Below are 17672 nucleotides of genomic sequence, written 5' to 3' on the forward strand. Positions count from 1 at the left end.
TGATTAAGCAGTGCCTCCACAGACTCAAACTTTGGGAGTAATTTGGCAGGGCTGGGCTGAAGTTTGCTTTTACCCTTTTCCTTAAAGGAAAATTTTCTCCTTGAGCGCTAGTATTTCCCTCCAAAGAGACAAGATGCTAATTATCACTTGTATTCATTTAGTAAAGTACCCCTAGTTTGAGTCACTGTATGTGCTTAAAAGCAAAAAAAATTTCATTTAAAAACAGGGTCTAATTCGGAGTTTTAAGTTAATCAGACTCACCTCCCTCCAATTAGTCCAAATTAGTTAGGTTTTAAAGTTAATCTATAGTGACGGCCAGTTCCTTCTACTATCTAAACAAAGTCCCTGCTGTTGGAGAGCCAGCCTGTTTCTTCTTTCCTTGCCTGTCCTTAGGGCAAATAGAGTGTAGCTCGTCTCCTCTGAATGATTTACTCTGAGCACATTTGACGAACAGGTTTCTGGAGGGGATGTGAGGGCACGACATAAATATAGCATCTCATGGACTAGATGCAGCCCCCAGAGCCCCGAATTGCTGGCAGGGCCCCGTCACCTACTGGCTGACACCCTTGGCAACCCCCAGCACCATGGAATTGCTTTCCATAACGATAACCATGGCAGCCAGTGCCTGGCACTGCTCACGCACATTAGCTCAATTAATGTCCGCAAAAACCCTGGGAGGCAGGGGCTTTTCTTACTTCCATGTTCCATCCGTTGAACGCAGAGGAGGGGGCTTTCTGCTCCAGTCATTCTCCCTTGTGCAGACAAAGGGTTAAGCATGTCTTTACACATGAAGCCAGAGGAGTCTTTCTCCCCTGTAATTAAACCCTCGCGGTGCACTTCCTTCACTGGATGTCATTCTGTGAGCGCTGACTATGAAGGGGACTGTGCTTTGCTCTGGTGCCAAGAGGATCTGGGGCATGTGCACCTGCATGTTCAGGGGGTGGGGCATGCTCGCCCCCTGGGACTATAGCAGGGTGGCTTCTCTGGGGCCCAGCCTTCTTCCTCTCACTCACACCCTGGTGTGACCTTTTGCTGGACTGAGTTATCGCACCTGCACCCTGCTGTGGAGTGGTGGCAAGTGTGTGGGACAGGCATTGGGCAGGAAATTTTCTCTACAGACGATGCTTCTAGTTCTGAGGTGCAAGGTTTTGAGAAGCAGAAAAGTTGTTTAACCAATGTTGTTGCCGAGTGTTACTCTGAACAGATCTGTGCTAATGCAGAAGTGGTCCCTGCTAACAAATTTGTGATTCAAAAGATATTTAAAACTCATAGGAATGTCCCAAAGGGTGTTAAGTAAGGTTACCAATTCTTCTGGTCAAGTGTGTCATCTGTGACTCTAAAGGGACTGGACAATTGCTAAAGGTCTGTTGCAATGTGAATGTCTTTATTCATTTAACAAACAGGTATAATGCCTCTTGTGTACTGGGCACTGTTCTAGGGCTTTTACCAGTAGCTCTTTTGGGCTTCTTAACTGCTCCATGAGGTGAATACTATAGGCCCCATTCTGAGGCCCAGGGAGGCTAAGAAACTTGGCCAGAATCACGGAGCTCCTCTCACTGATGCCTCAAGGCTGAAAGCAGATGAAAGAAGAAGCGCTGTAGAGACCATGGCCCTGCGCAGGGGCTGAGGGATACCTTCCCCAGATCTAGGCTTTCAGCTGATGCTCCTACTTCCAAGCCAGCCTGGCTAGAGAGCTGGGCCCAATGTAGGATAAATCCTGGTAGTTACATTCTCTGATGTCAAATTCAAAATCCCATGGCGATTCTCCTGTCTGTGGGTTTATCAAAATGCTTCCCTACTTCTACTTTAACCCTGTTTTTGGCCAGCAGTCCATGAATATGACAGTTACCTTCATCCAAAGGGAGGCCTCTCTTAGGCATCTGGGCTCTGACAACTCCAACCAGATCACTCTTGAGTCCTAAGTGTTCAGTACTTCACAGTTTCCCACACATTCATGGCGGCCCAGCTCCCTCAGGAGGAAAGATAGTCTCAGGGGTTATCATTAATAGTCCGCAGAGGGAGCCTGCTAGTGGCCCAATGGTTAATTTCAAGTAAACAAGAGAGAAGCAGGAGCCCTATGGCATTTTCTCTGGTTTCCAGCATACCGTAAGCCTTGCCCTGGGTGTCCAGAACCTTCTGTGTGATTAGTCCAGCCTGTGAAGGACGTTCTGACAGCCCCCTCCAATGCGCTGGTGAACCCCTGTGCTGAAGGACTCGGCAAGGTTAGCCCTCCAGTCCTGAGAAACAAGATTTTGTTTTCATCAGTTTCCAGCCTTGGGGTGTCAGTGAGAAGAGCTGAGGGAGAATGATATTGACAGAGGGAGAGCAATATTGGCATGTGGCTACTGGGACAGCACGTGGAACAGAATTCTGTTTTCACATAATAGTTTCAGCAGATTGGGTGATTTCATTAATAAGATATTTCAGAGTTTCTGTGTGATGAGTTATGTTTTCAGATTTTTCAATTATCACAATATTCAGAACATATTCATAATTTTTCATAAAATTTGTAGCTATAATGCTAGCATTTCTCTTAGGCTGAGTCATATGAAATTGTCAGTAGGTGACCATTTTTACCTACAAAAATGTTGGTTTCATAAGTATGGTTAAACATAAGTTCAATTTTACATTTCCAGAAAATCTATTTTCATGGAATTCTAAGTTATGCCATAAACCTGGTATCTTAAAAATCTTACCTTCACTTGCAAATGGTTTGGATGAGCAGCTCCTGTTTATTTTAGAAATGACTTTAAGTTGTTGATGTGGGTTTGTTTCTCCCTGAGTGGTCACAACTCCTCATTCTAATGATGGGAAAGTCTATAGTCATCTCTGCCACTCCTAACGTGGGTTGGCCACCTTTGGAGGGGAATCGCCTGTTGTCACATTGAATCCTAGAACACCGTGAGACCAGAAGGAATTTAATTTGAAATTGCCGTGCGTACCAGTACTGCTGTGGGCTCGAGAAACAATCCTGCTGCAGATCCATCTAGTGACATTAATCTTTCTTTGATTTAATTTGGTTTTCATCCCTAAAGTAGGGGCCGAGAGGATGCTCCCTGCCTCACAGGAGTAGGGGACGATTAATGAGTCACTCTTAGAGGAGTATTTGGAGCTCCTCAGATGGAACAAACGGCATCACCTTTTTAACATTCTGCATTCCAGGGTACTTTTCAAAAAGGCATTTCTGTCCTTAACCTCAGCAGCAGCTGTCTTGTGCTAAAAAGAAAACGGAAACCTTTCCCCCACAAACATCTGTAAATAAACTATTTTTCTGTCTTTATAATCGTGTTAAAGTGTCACATGGGGGAAATGTTCCAGCTCTAGAGCAGCTGTGAAAGTTAGAAATGCACGCACGCGCACACACACACACAACTGATCCACTAATAAAATGCTTCTACACTTGCTCTTGGGAGATAATTTCAGAGTAAAATTTCCTTGGTACAAGCTGGGTCTATGCTGTCTTAATGCTTGAGCACAGCACCAACAGCGAGCTGTTGCCAGCCCTTGAAGAGACATTTGAACTTTTGGCAGCGCTCCTTATCAGAAGGCCCATCCATGGTGTTTGTGATTATAGACTAAGGGTGCTCACTTTTGGCAAAACAAAGCGTCTGACAGTAGTGAAGTATTGGCTCAACACTCAATGGGAGACATTTGGGATTCATTCTTTGACAATTACCCAGAATGAATCACCAGCTTCCTTTTATAAAAAGATATTTATTGGCTTAGAAACAGAGCATATCCAGCTCTTCGTGGGGAAGAATTTTGTAACTATGTTCAAAGCTTCTCATAATCCTGTGTCTGAGGATTGCTAAGGGGGTGCCTGCACAGAGCATTTAGTTTAATTGCATCAAATATGGAGGAGAATTGAAAAATCAGCCAGCAAACAATGACTAGCTCAAGGGGAAAAGGAGAGGATGTTCGGTAATAAGAGCAGAGTTGAAGAGCTCAGTAAGAGTTAAGAATCCCTGCTGGAGACACTTTGCAGAGGCCTGATGGCCCCAGCCAGCCCCTGCCCAGTGCTTCCCCCAACCCCACCACCAAGATATCATGTACATCAGCAGTTGAGAGGCCTCTGGCCTAACCTTAGCAGCTGGCTGGACAGCTGTGTTTGAGGGCCTCTTGAGGGCTGGCTCTTGCTCTGTGGTCCTCCCTTGTGGGTGCAACCTGAAGATTAGGTTTTAATACTTTGGTGCTTGCTAGGCAGGCTTGTAGATTCTGATAACCAATGTGCAGCATGCCAGAAGATAAATTCTAGGTTTCTGTTCTTTACAAACTGGGAAGGCCAGGTCCAAATTAATATTTATTAGAATTGAGGACAGATAAGGAGGGAAGAGTCACTTAGCTGATAAGGTTCAGAAGTGACAGGGTCAGTCCTTCAGAAACAGTCCCAGAATGAAGGGGATTTGTGGATCTCTGACCTGCCTCCTCACCACCCGTTTTATAATTTTGTGAATGAGCCCCTTCTCCCAGGGAGCCACGCCCACCCCCAGCATCTTGGCATCTTTATCCCACTCTGCCTGAAGGGCACTTCCTCACCTGGGGATTTGAGAGTGCCCAACACAGTGTGGGGGAGGGGTACTGTAGGACCAATAGACCCTGGTCCCAAAAGGTGAGAATGCTTGACTTTAACTCCAAAAGAGGTGATATATAAAGAAGCCTTTCTTTGTCAAACATATACATTTAAAATGTGTGGCAATTCTTAGCTCTATTGAAACATAATTTTTGAGACAGGGTCTTGCTCTGTTGCCCAGGCTGGAGTGCAGTGGCACAATCATGGCTCACTGCAGCTTTGACCTCCCAGGCTCAAGCCATCCTCCTGTCTTAACTGGGACTCTGTAGTGGTGGCCACTATGCTCAGCGTTGTTGATTTTTTGTTTTGTTTGGCAGAGATGGGGATCTTACTGTGTTGCCCAGGCTGGTCTCCAAAGTAGGACTGCCTTGGCCTCCCAAAGTGCAGGGATTACAGTCATGAGCCACTGTGCGCAGCCAAAATATAATTTATATTACCATAAAGCTCACTTGTTTAAAGTATACAATGCAGTGGTTTTAGGTATACTTATAGAATCGAGCAACCATTGCCACAATCTAATTTTAGAACATTTTCATTCTCCTGAAGAAACCTTGACCTCATTAGCAGTCACTCTTTATTTCCCCCACCCCTGCTTTAGCCAACTAGTAATCTACAATACGTCTACATAAATTTGCCCATTTTGGACATTACATATATTCTTGTTTGTTGTTACTTTTAACTCTTGGGTATGTGTGCAGGTTTGCTACAAGGGTATGTTGCATGATGCTGAGGTTTGGGCTTCTACTGATCCCATCACCCAGACAATGAACATAATACCCAATAGGAAGTTTTTCAGCCCTGGCTTCCTTCCCTCCCATTCTCCTTTCCCACTTTTGGAGTCTCCGGTGTCTATTGCTCCCATCTTTTAGACATTTCATATAAATGGGACCATACAATATGTGGTCTTTCGTGACTGGCTTCTTTTACTTAGCATAATGTTTTGAAGTTCATCCACACTATAGTGTGTATAGGTAATTCATTCTTTTTATTGTATGCAATTTTTTATAGTATGTTCATACTATAATACATAGTAATAAGAATGAAGAACTTGTAGTTGCAACAGGAATAAATGTCACAGACCTTATAGTGACCTTAAAAATCTAGACACAAAGTACAGACTGATGATTCTATTTATATGAAATCCAAGAACAGGCAAAATTCATAAATGGTGATGGAAGACGGTAGAGTGATTAACTCTGGGTGAAGACGGGGTGGTCATTGTCTCAAAAGGGATAATGGAAGTACTTTTCAGGACCTTGCAATATTTTATTTCTTGATATAGGTGGTGGCTATGTCAGTATATATTTAATGTGAATAGTCATTGTGCTGTACACTTAATATTAACAAAAGTTAAGCATGTCCTACATGCTATGCCTAAATTTCAAAGGTTTTATTAAAAAGTATATACAAAATTTGTGATTTTACAAGCTTTTGAAAAAATGTCACAGACTGAATAGCCCTTATCCAAAATGCTTAGAACAAAAAGTATTCCAGACTTTGGACTTTCTTTGGATTTTAGAATATTTGCATATACATAATGAAATATTTTGGCAACAAGACCCAAGTTTAAACACAGAATTTGTTTGTTTCATATACACCTTATACGCATAGCTTGAAGGGGATTTTATGTAATTAATTCTGTGCACAAATCAAAGTTTTTAGTGGGTTTTGACTGTGCCATGTTATCACGAGATCAGGTGTGGAATCTTCCACTTGTGGCACCTTGTGAGCGCTCAAAAGTTTCAGATTTTGGAGCACTTTGAATTTTTGGATTAGGGATGCTCAATTTGTATATACCCACAGAAAGGAAACTAAATTACAAGTACTGCTGGATGAATTAGCACCAAGTGAGCGTGTCCTGAAACTACCACCCCTGTCAAAAAATAGAAGCCGTCTCCTGGCCCTTCCTAATCACTGCCACTGCTCTCTTCTCCAAATATCTAACATGACAGTTTTGACTGTTTGGGGTTTTCTAGCTCTATCTAAATGGAATTAGTCCATATATGTTCTTTTCTGTCGAGCCACTTCTGCTCAACATTATGATTGTAGGATTCACTGATGTGGTATGTAACTGTAGATTGCTCATTTTGTTTTATAATCTGTTGTATGAATATACCCCAAATTATTCATTCTAATGATAGATGTTTGAGTTGTTTCCAGTATGGGACAATTACAAATAGCCCCATATCTGGATTTATACATTTATACTTATTCCTGTGGACTAAGAACCTATCTGTGAAATGGCTCTGTCATAGGGTAGACACCAGCTTTATATACCACAATTTCTGAAAATGCATTTCAGCATTTCTTAGTAGTGTCATAGTCAGTTAGGGCTGCTATGACACAATACCACTGACTGGGTGGCTTAAACAACAAACATTTCTCAGTTCCAGAGGCCGGAAGTCCACGGTCAGGGTAAAGTACTAGTAGCTTGGTGTCTGGTGAAGACTCTCCTGCTGGTTTGTGGACAGCCATCTTGTGTCTTTGTATGGTGGAAAGCAGAGAGCACAGCAAGCTCTGCTGTCTCTTCCTTTTCCTCCTCTGTTTAGAGATAATGTTTCACTGTGTCACTCAGGCTGGAGTAGAGTGACACAGTCATGGCTCATTGCAGCCCTGAATTTCTGGGCTCAAGTGATCCTCCCATCTCAGCCTCCCAGGTGGCTGGAATTACAGGTGTGCACCAATTCACCCAACTAATTTTTAAACTTTTTGTACAGCAGGATCTCTGTTGCCCAGGCTGGTCTCAAAACTCCTGGACTCAAGTGATCCTCCTGCTTCTTCCTCCCAAAGTGCTGGGATCACAGGAATGAGGCAACACACTGGCCCTGGTGGCACTTCTTATAAGGACACTGTTCCCATCATGAGGTCTCCACCCTCATGACATAGTCACCTCCGAAAAGCCCTACCTCCTACCACCATCACACTGAGATTAGGATTTCAACGTAGGCATTTGGAGGGGACACAAACATTCAGTCCATAACAAGTAACAATTTTTTAACCTCAAAAAATGAAACTGGCTTAGGTCTTTTCTGACCTCTGTGAGTCGGGGGAATGTCCTAACACAGCTCAGTCTTCCCCTCTTCTGGGGTTGGCCCACCTCCCATCTGTCCCACAGAGCCCTGGCCACCACCTTCTGCGTGTTACCCCACTGCCTCCCGTTGCCTCATCAGCCTCCTCACGGGGCATGAGCCCCTTGAGGACAGAGACACTGTCTTTCTTGTCATTTAGTCCCAGCCTCCAACACAGTGCCCAGGACATAGTAAGTCTTGTTAAATATTTGATTTAATAAGAGCATGAAAGATCCATCCAGCCATCTAATTCGTGGGTGAAGTTGAGAAATGCATTAAATTTTGAAAACTCATATATCTTTTATCTTTGGTTTCAGATATCAAATGGATCCACTATAAAAGTCTTTAAGAAGATAGCAAATTTTACTTCAGGTAACCAATATAATATTGTTAACCTTTTGTTCTCACCCAGCTTCATAAAGTATTGCTTTTTGCCTCTCTCAGCTGTATTGTCACAAAGGTGAGATTGAGTTGTTGCTACGTAATTCTCTGAAAGCTGAGAAGAGCCATTTCAATCTCTTTTCAGTTCTAAGGATGTATTCCTGCAAGAAGGAAACTATAAATGGTGGTTGGCCTGGACTGCCCGGCACTGAGGAAGTGGCTACCTCTTTATAACCCTAAGTTCAGGGCAGAATCTCATAGCCTTTTTCCAACCCTTTAGACTGATGGGGGCTAACAGAGGAGATCCCTCTGGCAAACTGTGACGGAAGAGTGCAGATAATCACACAGCCCCTGCAAGCACTAAACAAACAAGATAATCCACTTAGAAAGTCCAAGTCTCCTGTGATAGCACTTGTGAAGTTCCCAGAAATCGGAGAGAGACAAGCTAAAGGGGGAGCTTTTATGGGAAAGTTGATAGGCTGGTCTCTAAAGTGATCTGCTTCCCTGATAGCCTTGAGGTGGGAAATTCCTGTTCTAGGTTTGTCCCCAGGGAAATTATACCCCAGTTAAGACAAACAGTTCTCAGCCCTTGGAAAGGTTCTCAGCGTCTCCCAGACAGGCTCCTTTCACACATACAGCCAGAGGTAGGGCTTTCTGATTCCTGGATTCACTATTAGAAAGAGCAGGGAGCATCTGGTCAGTGTAAACAGGAAATGTGGAGCTCCTGACTATACAGACAGAATAACTGGGTAGGACTCCTCTGGGGAAACCCACCTTCCAGCACTACATGGGGCTGTTGAGGAGCCATCTTGTAGAGAGTTGCTATCATTCCAGCTTACAGAGGATGGTGTCTTTGTGTTGAAAAATGGAAGAGTTGTGCTTTTTAGGCTTGGAAGATTGGGCCTTTTGAAGAGCCTGTTATTTAGGGGGTCGAATATGTTATAGGTAAATTTTGGTGCTGCAAAAGAAGTAGCACTCAAATATAAATTTTCTCAGCAAGGCAATTTACTTCTATAGAAGGGTGCATCTCACAGATGGAGCAATGGTGAGGGCTCACCTGAACAGGGGAGGGGAAGGAGTTCTTATCCCTAATGCAGGTAGTCCCCACTGCTGTTTTGTTCCCCTACTGGCTAGGGTTGGATTGCACAGTCTAAGCTAATTCTTCTTGGCTATTTTAAAGAGAGCAGGGGTATGAACCAGAGTGGTGGGGTGAGTGATGTGGCAGGAAAAATGATTATAGAGCAGGTAACTAAAGGTGACTCAGGTCAGAGCAGGTGACCAGGGGTAACTCAGGTCAAAGCAGGTGACTGGGTTGAGTCAGGACAGAGCAGATGACCAGGGGAACAGATGTGAACTACTGATTAGAACTGGTGGAAAAGTTGTTGACTATGTAATTACAAGGAAGTTAAACTTTAAAACGGAGGACAAAGAACTGAACATACTGACATACTGATTCTTTGAAGAGAAAGAAATAGAACTCATTGTATCCAACAAATAGAAGTTTAGGTTTGGATCTCTTCCTAGGTCCTCCAGTCAGTCAGCACTGCTGCTAATTTCCATCCACTGCAACTGAGAGCCACCATCTTATCATCCTGCTAATGCTTCAAACTCCTGTACCTCTGTCCTATCAGCAGCCCCCTGTCAAAATTCCAACCCTGGATGAACCCAACAGTTATCCTTTCCTGACCCTACAGCTAGGGAGCCACAGAAGAAAGGCCCACAGTGGCACACTGGGGGTCACTATAAGTTGATGGTACCCAACTTGACCAGGGCCCTCAACACAGCCTGCTCTCACTGGGTTTCTCTGGGAAAATTAACTCTGTGTCATCCATAATGTATACCTTCTCTTCTCAAAGCTCTGACACACACAGCTCTCCTCTCAGCAGATGACTATACCCTGAACTTTACAAAGAAAACAAATCTGAACTCCCTCAACAGCCACTACCAAACCTACCAACCTACCTGCACATGCCCTCTTCCTTACTTGATGCTTGTGGGCTGACCTTCCTCCATTCAAGGCCAGTCTCTCACCTGTGCTTTGGGTGCCACCATCCTTTTCAGCCTTCTTGGTATCCTTATATCACCAGTAACCTCTTTTCTCACCTGTACTTTCTTCACCCCCACCCCACCCCCATCTACTGCATTTTCCATTAGCATTTCAAGATGTGTTAGTCTCTCTCATCTTTAAGACAGGGTCTTGCTGTCACCAGGGTGGAGTACAGTGGTACAATCATGGCTCACTACAGCCTCAACCTCCTGGGCTCAAATGATCTTCTTACCTCAGCCTCCTAAGTAGCTGGGATTATAGGAGTGTGCCACCATTCTCAGATAATTTTTAAATTTTTTTTGTAGAAATGAGGTCTCACTATATTGCCCAGACTGGTCTTGAAATCCTGAGCTCAAGCAGTCCTCCTGCCTTGGCTTCCCAAAGTGCTAGGATTACAGATGTGAGCCACTGAGCCTCTCTCAACCTCAAAACAAACCAAACGCCTTACTTCCTCTCTTCCCTCCATTTACCACTCCCTTACCCTTTACAGCTACATTTCCTCACTCTGCGCTAGTCTTGGCTCACTCTGTGAGCACCACCTCATTGTCCTTTGAGATCCTACAAAGGGGTCAGTTCCTTTCTACCTTTGGGCCTTCCTGCAGTTTGCCTGGCTGACTCTATTTCTTCATTAGATTCAGCTCAAACATTGCTTCCTCAAAAACTCCTGGACTAGGCTTGATCTCGTTAGATAATTTCTTAGCATATAATTCTCCTTTGTAACCTTTATTACATTTATAATAATTGTGTACCTAGAAGTTTGATGGCCAGAATGGAAAATCCATCAGGGTGGGAACTAGGGCTTATTCATTGCTATATGCCCAGTAGTCCCTGGCACAGAGGAGGTGCTCCAGATACATTTGTTAAATGAATGAGGCTTGAGCCTTTCCTACCAGCAAGAGATCAGTGATCACTAGGGAATCTATTTCCTCCTCCAATCCCTAGCCCATCCCGTCTTCACACTGTTCTTAAGATCTTAAGATGCAGTAGGGGGAAAATGTAGCTATGAAGAGCTCAAGTCAAAAAGCTCAAGTCACCTCAGTATATAGCACAAATGGGGCTTTTTATGAGAAAGCCAATTAGCCTGTGGTTGCTTTTTTTAATGGACTGCTTTCTCTCCCTCTTTCTGGTGTTCAGATGTGGAATACTCAGACGACCACTGCCATTTGGTGAGTTCAGGCTTCCTTGTGCTCACCGCTGAATTGCATGCCTTCTGTAGCATGAATGGTCTCCTTGGGTAACGCTTCTGCTATCTTCCCTTCAGATTTTACCAGATTCGGAAGCATTCCAAGATGTGCAAGGAAAGAGACATCGAGGGAAGCACAAGTTCAAAGTAAAAGAAATGTATCTAACAAAGCTGCTGTCTACCAAGGTACACTTACTGTTCTGGGAGCACTTTTATGGCTACCTAGGGGGTGTATGATGTGTTTGACTTAATTTCCACTGAAGTGTGAAAATGTTACAAATCCCTTGTGCCTTCTAGCAAAGCAAAATGAAAGTTTAAATTGTAAACACTTCCTACCCCATTCTTCTTTTTATACACTGCAAAGATAACAGCACTTTACAAATTTGTACTATAGTATCTTCAGTCAGGGATTTAATATTGTTCCCAGTCTTTCCCCACCATTTCACTATTATTGTTATTTTTTAGGTTGACAGCATAATTATTCTTTTTGTTTACCTGTTATTATAGATGAGCAATAAAACTCCATTTTTGAATCGCAAATAAAATGAAGGGGATAGGAAGGGTCAGTGACTATAAACCTAGCAAATCTTACTAATTTTTGTTTTTCACTTTAAAATTAAGAATTCTGCTCACACATAAAAGTGTCAGATGTGAAAGCCAGTAGAATACAAAATTGGGAGCAAATTTTACTTTATCTGGCCTTTAGTGGAATTAACAGAAGTCTTTGGTGATCTTTTTCTCCCCATCTGGAATGATGAGTACTATAAATGCTATTATCTACACTTGGCCCTAGTAACTTGATGGGCAAGCTTCTTCAGATTATATCAAAGAATCTGCTTAGAGTTTAGGAGATTTGTTTAGTGGGCAGAGGACAGCCGGAGCCTTTTGATTTTCTCAGCTGTCCCACAGAGCTCAGCCTATTTGGCTTTTGTAAAATACTCAAATGCTTTGGAAAATACACAATAAAACCTTATGATAGAAATATATGCAACAGGAAAAATTCTGGGAACAGAGCGGCATCACTTGAGCTTTTCCAGGCTGAACATAACTAATAAAAGCCAAACATCCGTGGCTTCCTGGTTTATGTATACAGCCCTACAACTGACATTTCAACTGCTAGAGATTTCTGAGATATCCTCACAGTTGACTAAACAATGTTGTTATCAGAAAGCAGCCTATGAACCAAATCTAAACCTGGGCATGGATTTTCAGGACTTTTGTCCATATTGTGAGCATTGGCCTGATTTGACAATTTTCTATTTTTCTCTTCAGCTTGTTTTTCTGTTTTGCACATTATTTTCTCTGAACTTGGATTTGCTTTTGCAATTATGTTTTCAAAACCACTGCCATAATTTTTAATCTCCCAAATCTGATGTTGTCTGTCTTTCAGGTGGCAATTCACTCTGTGCTTGAAAAACTTTTTAGAAGCATCTGGAGTTTACCCAACAGCAGAGCCCCATTTGCTATAAAATACTTTTTTGACTTTTTGGATGCCCAGGCTGAAAACAAAAAAATCACAGATCCTGACGTCGTACATATTTGGAAAACAAACAGGTGGGAATGTAGGTGATTACTGTTTTCAAGAATCTGGAACAGAACATTAACTAAAAGAAAGAGATAGTTATAGGAGGATTCATTTATCCGTATATCAGAATCTTTCGTCTTGGTAAGCTATCATGTCAAAGTAGTTTCTTATTCTGTTATTATTTTTAAACAATAAAGGAAACTACTCACATGCCAAGAATCCTATTCTTGAATAGAAACTCTGTTATCTTCGGTGCATGATAAAGACTTTGCCCAACAAATTTAAGTTGACTAGCAAAGAATGAGAAATTAATATTTGTGGTTTTATATCATTTTTGCATTAGAGAAAATGTTATGAAATCATTTTTTGTTCCTAATCAATTACTTTGCAGTCTCCAAGCTATCTGTCCATACTCTGATGCCGTACAGAAACTTATCAAGTGCAGTACTCAAGATACAATGAGAATTAGCCAATGGTTTGTTTTATATTTTAATATTTTACCATAAGCAGAGGCAAGGCATCCATATTTATTCTGAATGCCTCCTCAGTAAAGAAATATAGTTCATGATTTCTCTTTGAAATGCTGCAAGAGCTGGATAAGACTCAGAGTTATCATGAAGTAGAACTTTTCAGTGCAAGCTCAAGTCTTTCCAGGCACTGAGGGCAGCCAGGTCACTATAAATAAGTATCAAAAGCTGAAGTTCCAGAGCTTTAGGTCTAATCTCCCATTTAATCCAGATCTATCCCAAATCTCTATGCTGGCTTACTCCCTTCTCTTCCCATGTTCTAGCCTCTTGTTTTGAGACAGTGTCTCACTTTTGTTGCCCAGGCTGGAATGCAGTGGTGGAATCTTGGCTCACTGTTACCTCTGCCTACTGGGCTCAAGCAATTCTCCCACTACAGCTTCCTAGTGGGAAGTAGCTGGAATTACAGGAGCATGCCACTGCATCCAGCAAATTTTTAAAACTTTTTGTGAGATGAGGTCTCACTACATTGCCCAGGCTGGTCTCAAGCCATCCTCCTGCTTCAGCCTCCGAAAGGATTGAGATTACAGGTGTGAGCCACTGTCCCTGGCCTATTCTAGCCTCTTATCTTCAGTCCCTGCCGCTCCCAGCCACTCCCATATCAAGCCTGGGAGCTGAGGGCCACCATTCCACCTTGAAGATTGTGGCATCTGAGCAGGGGCAGCAACCAGTGGGAGACCCAGCAGCATACGGTGGAGGTAATGAGCAAGGTCAGAGTTGAAAAGGAGATAATGGAAGGACTTTGAACTAGTCCCAAGTTCATGTTCAGGTATTTATTTGAATACCTACCATGGGCCAAGGAGTTAGGTGCTGGAGATAATAGTAACAAAACAGATGAAAGTCCATGTCCCACTCTACCAAATGGGGACAGACACTAAATGCAATATGTAAACAGTAGTACAGTAGCATATGATGAGTGCAGTGGAGAAGGTAAGAAAGGAGGCTAGTTAGTATGTGTCAGGACTCGGTGATCAGAGAAGGCCTCACAGAGATGGTGACACTTGAGCCACGTATTGAAAGAGGAGAGGACATAAACCATGAGACTACCAGAGGCAAGAAAGTTTCAGGCAGGCGCCAAGAGCACAAGTTGTGAGATACGTGCTTGCTTGGCACATGGGAAGAACAGCAAGGAGTACAGTGGAGTTGGAATGAGCGTGGGGAAGAGCAGTGGGATAGGAGGGCAGAGGGCCAGGTCATGTAGGGTGTTATGCAGAGGGAGATGGAGAGCCTCAGATGGCTGGAGCAGAGAAGAGCCATGGTCTGATTGTGTGTCGAGAGGACGGCTAATGAACAAACTATCAGGAGATGGGAAATAATCCAGGTGAAAGAGAGTTTATATATATATATATTTTTTTTTCATTCAAGAGCTATCTGGAGAAAATTCTTGTCCATGGTCACTTTCAAACTTACCCTCCTCTGTCCTTCTTTTCAGTAGCTCTGTCAGTTAACCCTTTCTTGTTCTCTCAGAGGGATGCTCTGTCTGTTGCTTGGTATGTTTGGCTAAGCAGAGTTGTATACTTCAGTAATAAGGATGAAAACACCTGTTTACAAACTGTGATAAACAGACCATCAGCTTCATAAAGGGCCCTATTTGAAAAGAGATTATTCTCTCTCTGAACAGCCTTCCTCTTCGCTTCTGGGTAAACATCCTGAAGAACCCTCAGTTTGTCTTTGACATTAAGAAGACACCACACATAGACGGCTGTTTGTCAGTGATTGCCCAGGCATTCATGGATGCATTTTCTCTCACAGAACAGCAACTAGGGAAGGTAAGGCCCAGCTTAAGTATTTCTTGTATGTAGTCTTATGAGTTTGATGCACTTGTCTTCCTGATAAGCATTCAATAATAAACAATTGGTCTAAACTGCACCAGTTAAAGAGAAATAGCAAGGGCCACTGTAAATTTGCTGTTCTTTAAAATCTGTCTAATTATTTTTAGTCTTATTTTTAAAAAGTGAAAACCAAAATAATTAGCCCCACCATTGTCATTTTATAATCAAAGCATGAGTACTGTTTTCCTATGGTTTTCTTTGCTGATCAAAAGCCCCAAGAACGCAAAGAAAGATAAAAATACAGAGCAAACTTTGAAAGAAATGTTTTGGTCTTATTTGAGTGTGCCAAAATATACTAAACTGAGTGATATCTGTGCCTATTGGATCTCTGAACACTGAGGAGGAGCTCTTGGGTAGGGCTTAAAGAGTACCTGGTATGAATGGAAACTGATGTTCCGTAGGTGCCTCAGACTCCCAGTCATAATCTAAACTCTTTATCACCAGTATTTCTGCAAAACAAACCTGCTTTTACTTTTGTCTTCCCTAGCATTGCCTAGTCTCTCAAGGTAGAATCCTCAACATTATCTTTGACTCCTCCTCCTTCCAACCTCTATCCCCAACTATTGGTTACCACTCACTTTTTTCTCAAATGTCTGTCCCTCCCTCCTCCTTCCGCAGCCTTATTACTTCATCCTGTCCCTACTAGGATAATTGCTTCCTGATTGGTGTCCCTGCCCCTGCTGTCCACCTATCCCTAAACTTTTCCTTTTCATTGTTTCTCAGGTAATCTTCCTAAAACATGTATCTGATGTCAGTCTGGTTCTTAAAACTTGCAAATATGGCCGGGTGCGAGGCTCACTCCTGTAATCCCAGCCTTGGGAGGCCAAGGCGGGTGGATCACAAGGTCAAGAGATCAAAATCATCCTGCCCAAAATGATGAAACCCCATCTCTACTAAAAATACCAAAATTAGCCGGGCGTGGTGGCAGGCGCCCATAGTCTTAGCTACTTGGGAGGCTGAGGCAGGAGAATTGCTTGAACCCAGGAGGCAGAGGTTGCAGTGAGTCAAGATTGCGCCAGTGCACTCCAGCCTGGCAACAGAGTTAGACTGTCTCAGAAAAAAAAAAAAAAAAAAAGGAAATATTTCCTATTACCTACCAGCTAAAATCTTCACAGTGCCCATAGTGACTCCTGATGGGCTTCAGGACTCTTTGTTAGCCTCAATACTGTCTTCCACACTCCAGACACCCACTGTACTACAGCTTTTACTTTTCCCCAGTTCACACCATGAACTTGTTCTCACATCCCTTTGCTCGTCTTTCCTGTCTCTCAATCCCTCTGTCTAGTAAAATCCTACTCCTTCATTCATCGTAAACATTTTATTCATTCAACAAACATGATTTCCTAATGAGGACTAGAAATTGTAAAAGACTCGGATCGGTCTAAATATACCTACTTTGTGAACTTTCCCCAGTGTATTTCCTATAGCACTTTCATCATTTGACTAATAAAGTTCATTTTAACATGCAGCACACTGAAAGACACTTAAATGTTTATTCACACTTAAAACAGGTGCTTATGAATTATGTTCTTAACATTTCACTTAATCCTCACAAGTACCAAATAAGGTAGTTATTATTACCCTTATTTTATAAATGTGAAAATCGATGTTCTGGGAAGTTACACGTTTTGCCTGGGACCACATAAAGTAGCAGAATTGTCAGATATTTTTTGTCTCTTTTTGTCAACTCCTGCTAATTATTTGTATCATAGTAAGCACTTCGTAAATCTGTATGTGCAACTAGATTGTAAGCTTCTCAAGGGCAGCCACTGGTCTTTATCACTGTACACTCAATACCTGCCCCAGTGCTTGCTTAATAGTGTTTACTGAATGAATGAGTGATAGCATGATTTCTGGGTTCCATTTAAATTTGACCCATGAGAAAATCTCTATACTATCTCCATCTCTAGGCATCCTTCAGAATGATTCATGAAGCCATTGATTTAGCCTCATGGGCTCTTTAAAATGTACTGGGACATCAGCCCTATCATTAACTTACCTATCTTCCCTGAGTAGAATTTTTTAAACTTTTGTGAAAAATAATGACTTTTAAAAATAAAGTCATATTTAGTGTTTAAATATCATTATTATTACATAGAAACATTCAAACTGCCAGGGAAACTTTGCAAAATCACACATCAGAGCCACCAATACTAATGACCATGTGCTTTCTTAAAGAAACTGGAAGATCTTTAATTAAATAAAAGGGACAAGCTAGAAAATCTGCCACTGCCAATTACTTACCAGTTTCATGGTTATATAAAAGGCTCAATCAGACCTACAATCAAGTCTTTTATAAATGCCAAATTCACTGGTGGGTGAGGATGAGAGCAAATGTTTTAATTCAGGCTTTTTACAACCATTAGTAATGAACTATGATTGAAATAAGTTCTATTGTTACAGTAACTCAAAATCACGCAAAAATAATAATTTTGGTTCTTTTATAAGAGGAAGGCAGAATATATTAGCATTTAATCTGCCTGAAAATAACAGTGACTCACCAGAACTATCTAGATAGCAGTCAGTCATTCAGTCAACAACA

General features: G+C 42.2%; 1 protein-coding gene across 6 annotated transcripts in view; it reads left to right on the top strand.

The window, feature by feature from the left end:
* Positions 1-17672, top strand: part of PLXNC1 (plexin C1) — a 161243-nt gene that overhangs the window by 139503 nt on the left and 4068 nt on the right. For all 6 annotated transcript variants that reach the window (XM_035257297.3, XM_002752858.7, XM_035257299.3 and 3 more), the window contains 5 exons: positions 7956-8010; positions 11201-11232; positions 11328-11435; positions 12640-12803; positions 14920-15067. In XM_035257297.3, coding sequence (XP_035113188.2) covers positions 7956-8010; positions 11201-11232; positions 11328-11435; positions 12640-12803; positions 14920-15067 — 507 coding nt within the window. The remainder of the gene's footprint in view (positions 1-7955; positions 8011-11200; positions 11233-11327; positions 11436-12639; positions 12804-14919; positions 15068-17672) is intronic.

The sequence above is a fragment of the Callithrix jacchus genome, chromosome 9 (assembly GCF_049354715.1).
Source record: "Callithrix jacchus isolate 240 chromosome 9, calJac240_pri, whole genome shotgun sequence".
Lineage (NCBI taxonomy): Eukaryota > Metazoa > Chordata > Mammalia > Primates > Cebidae > Callithrix > Callithrix jacchus.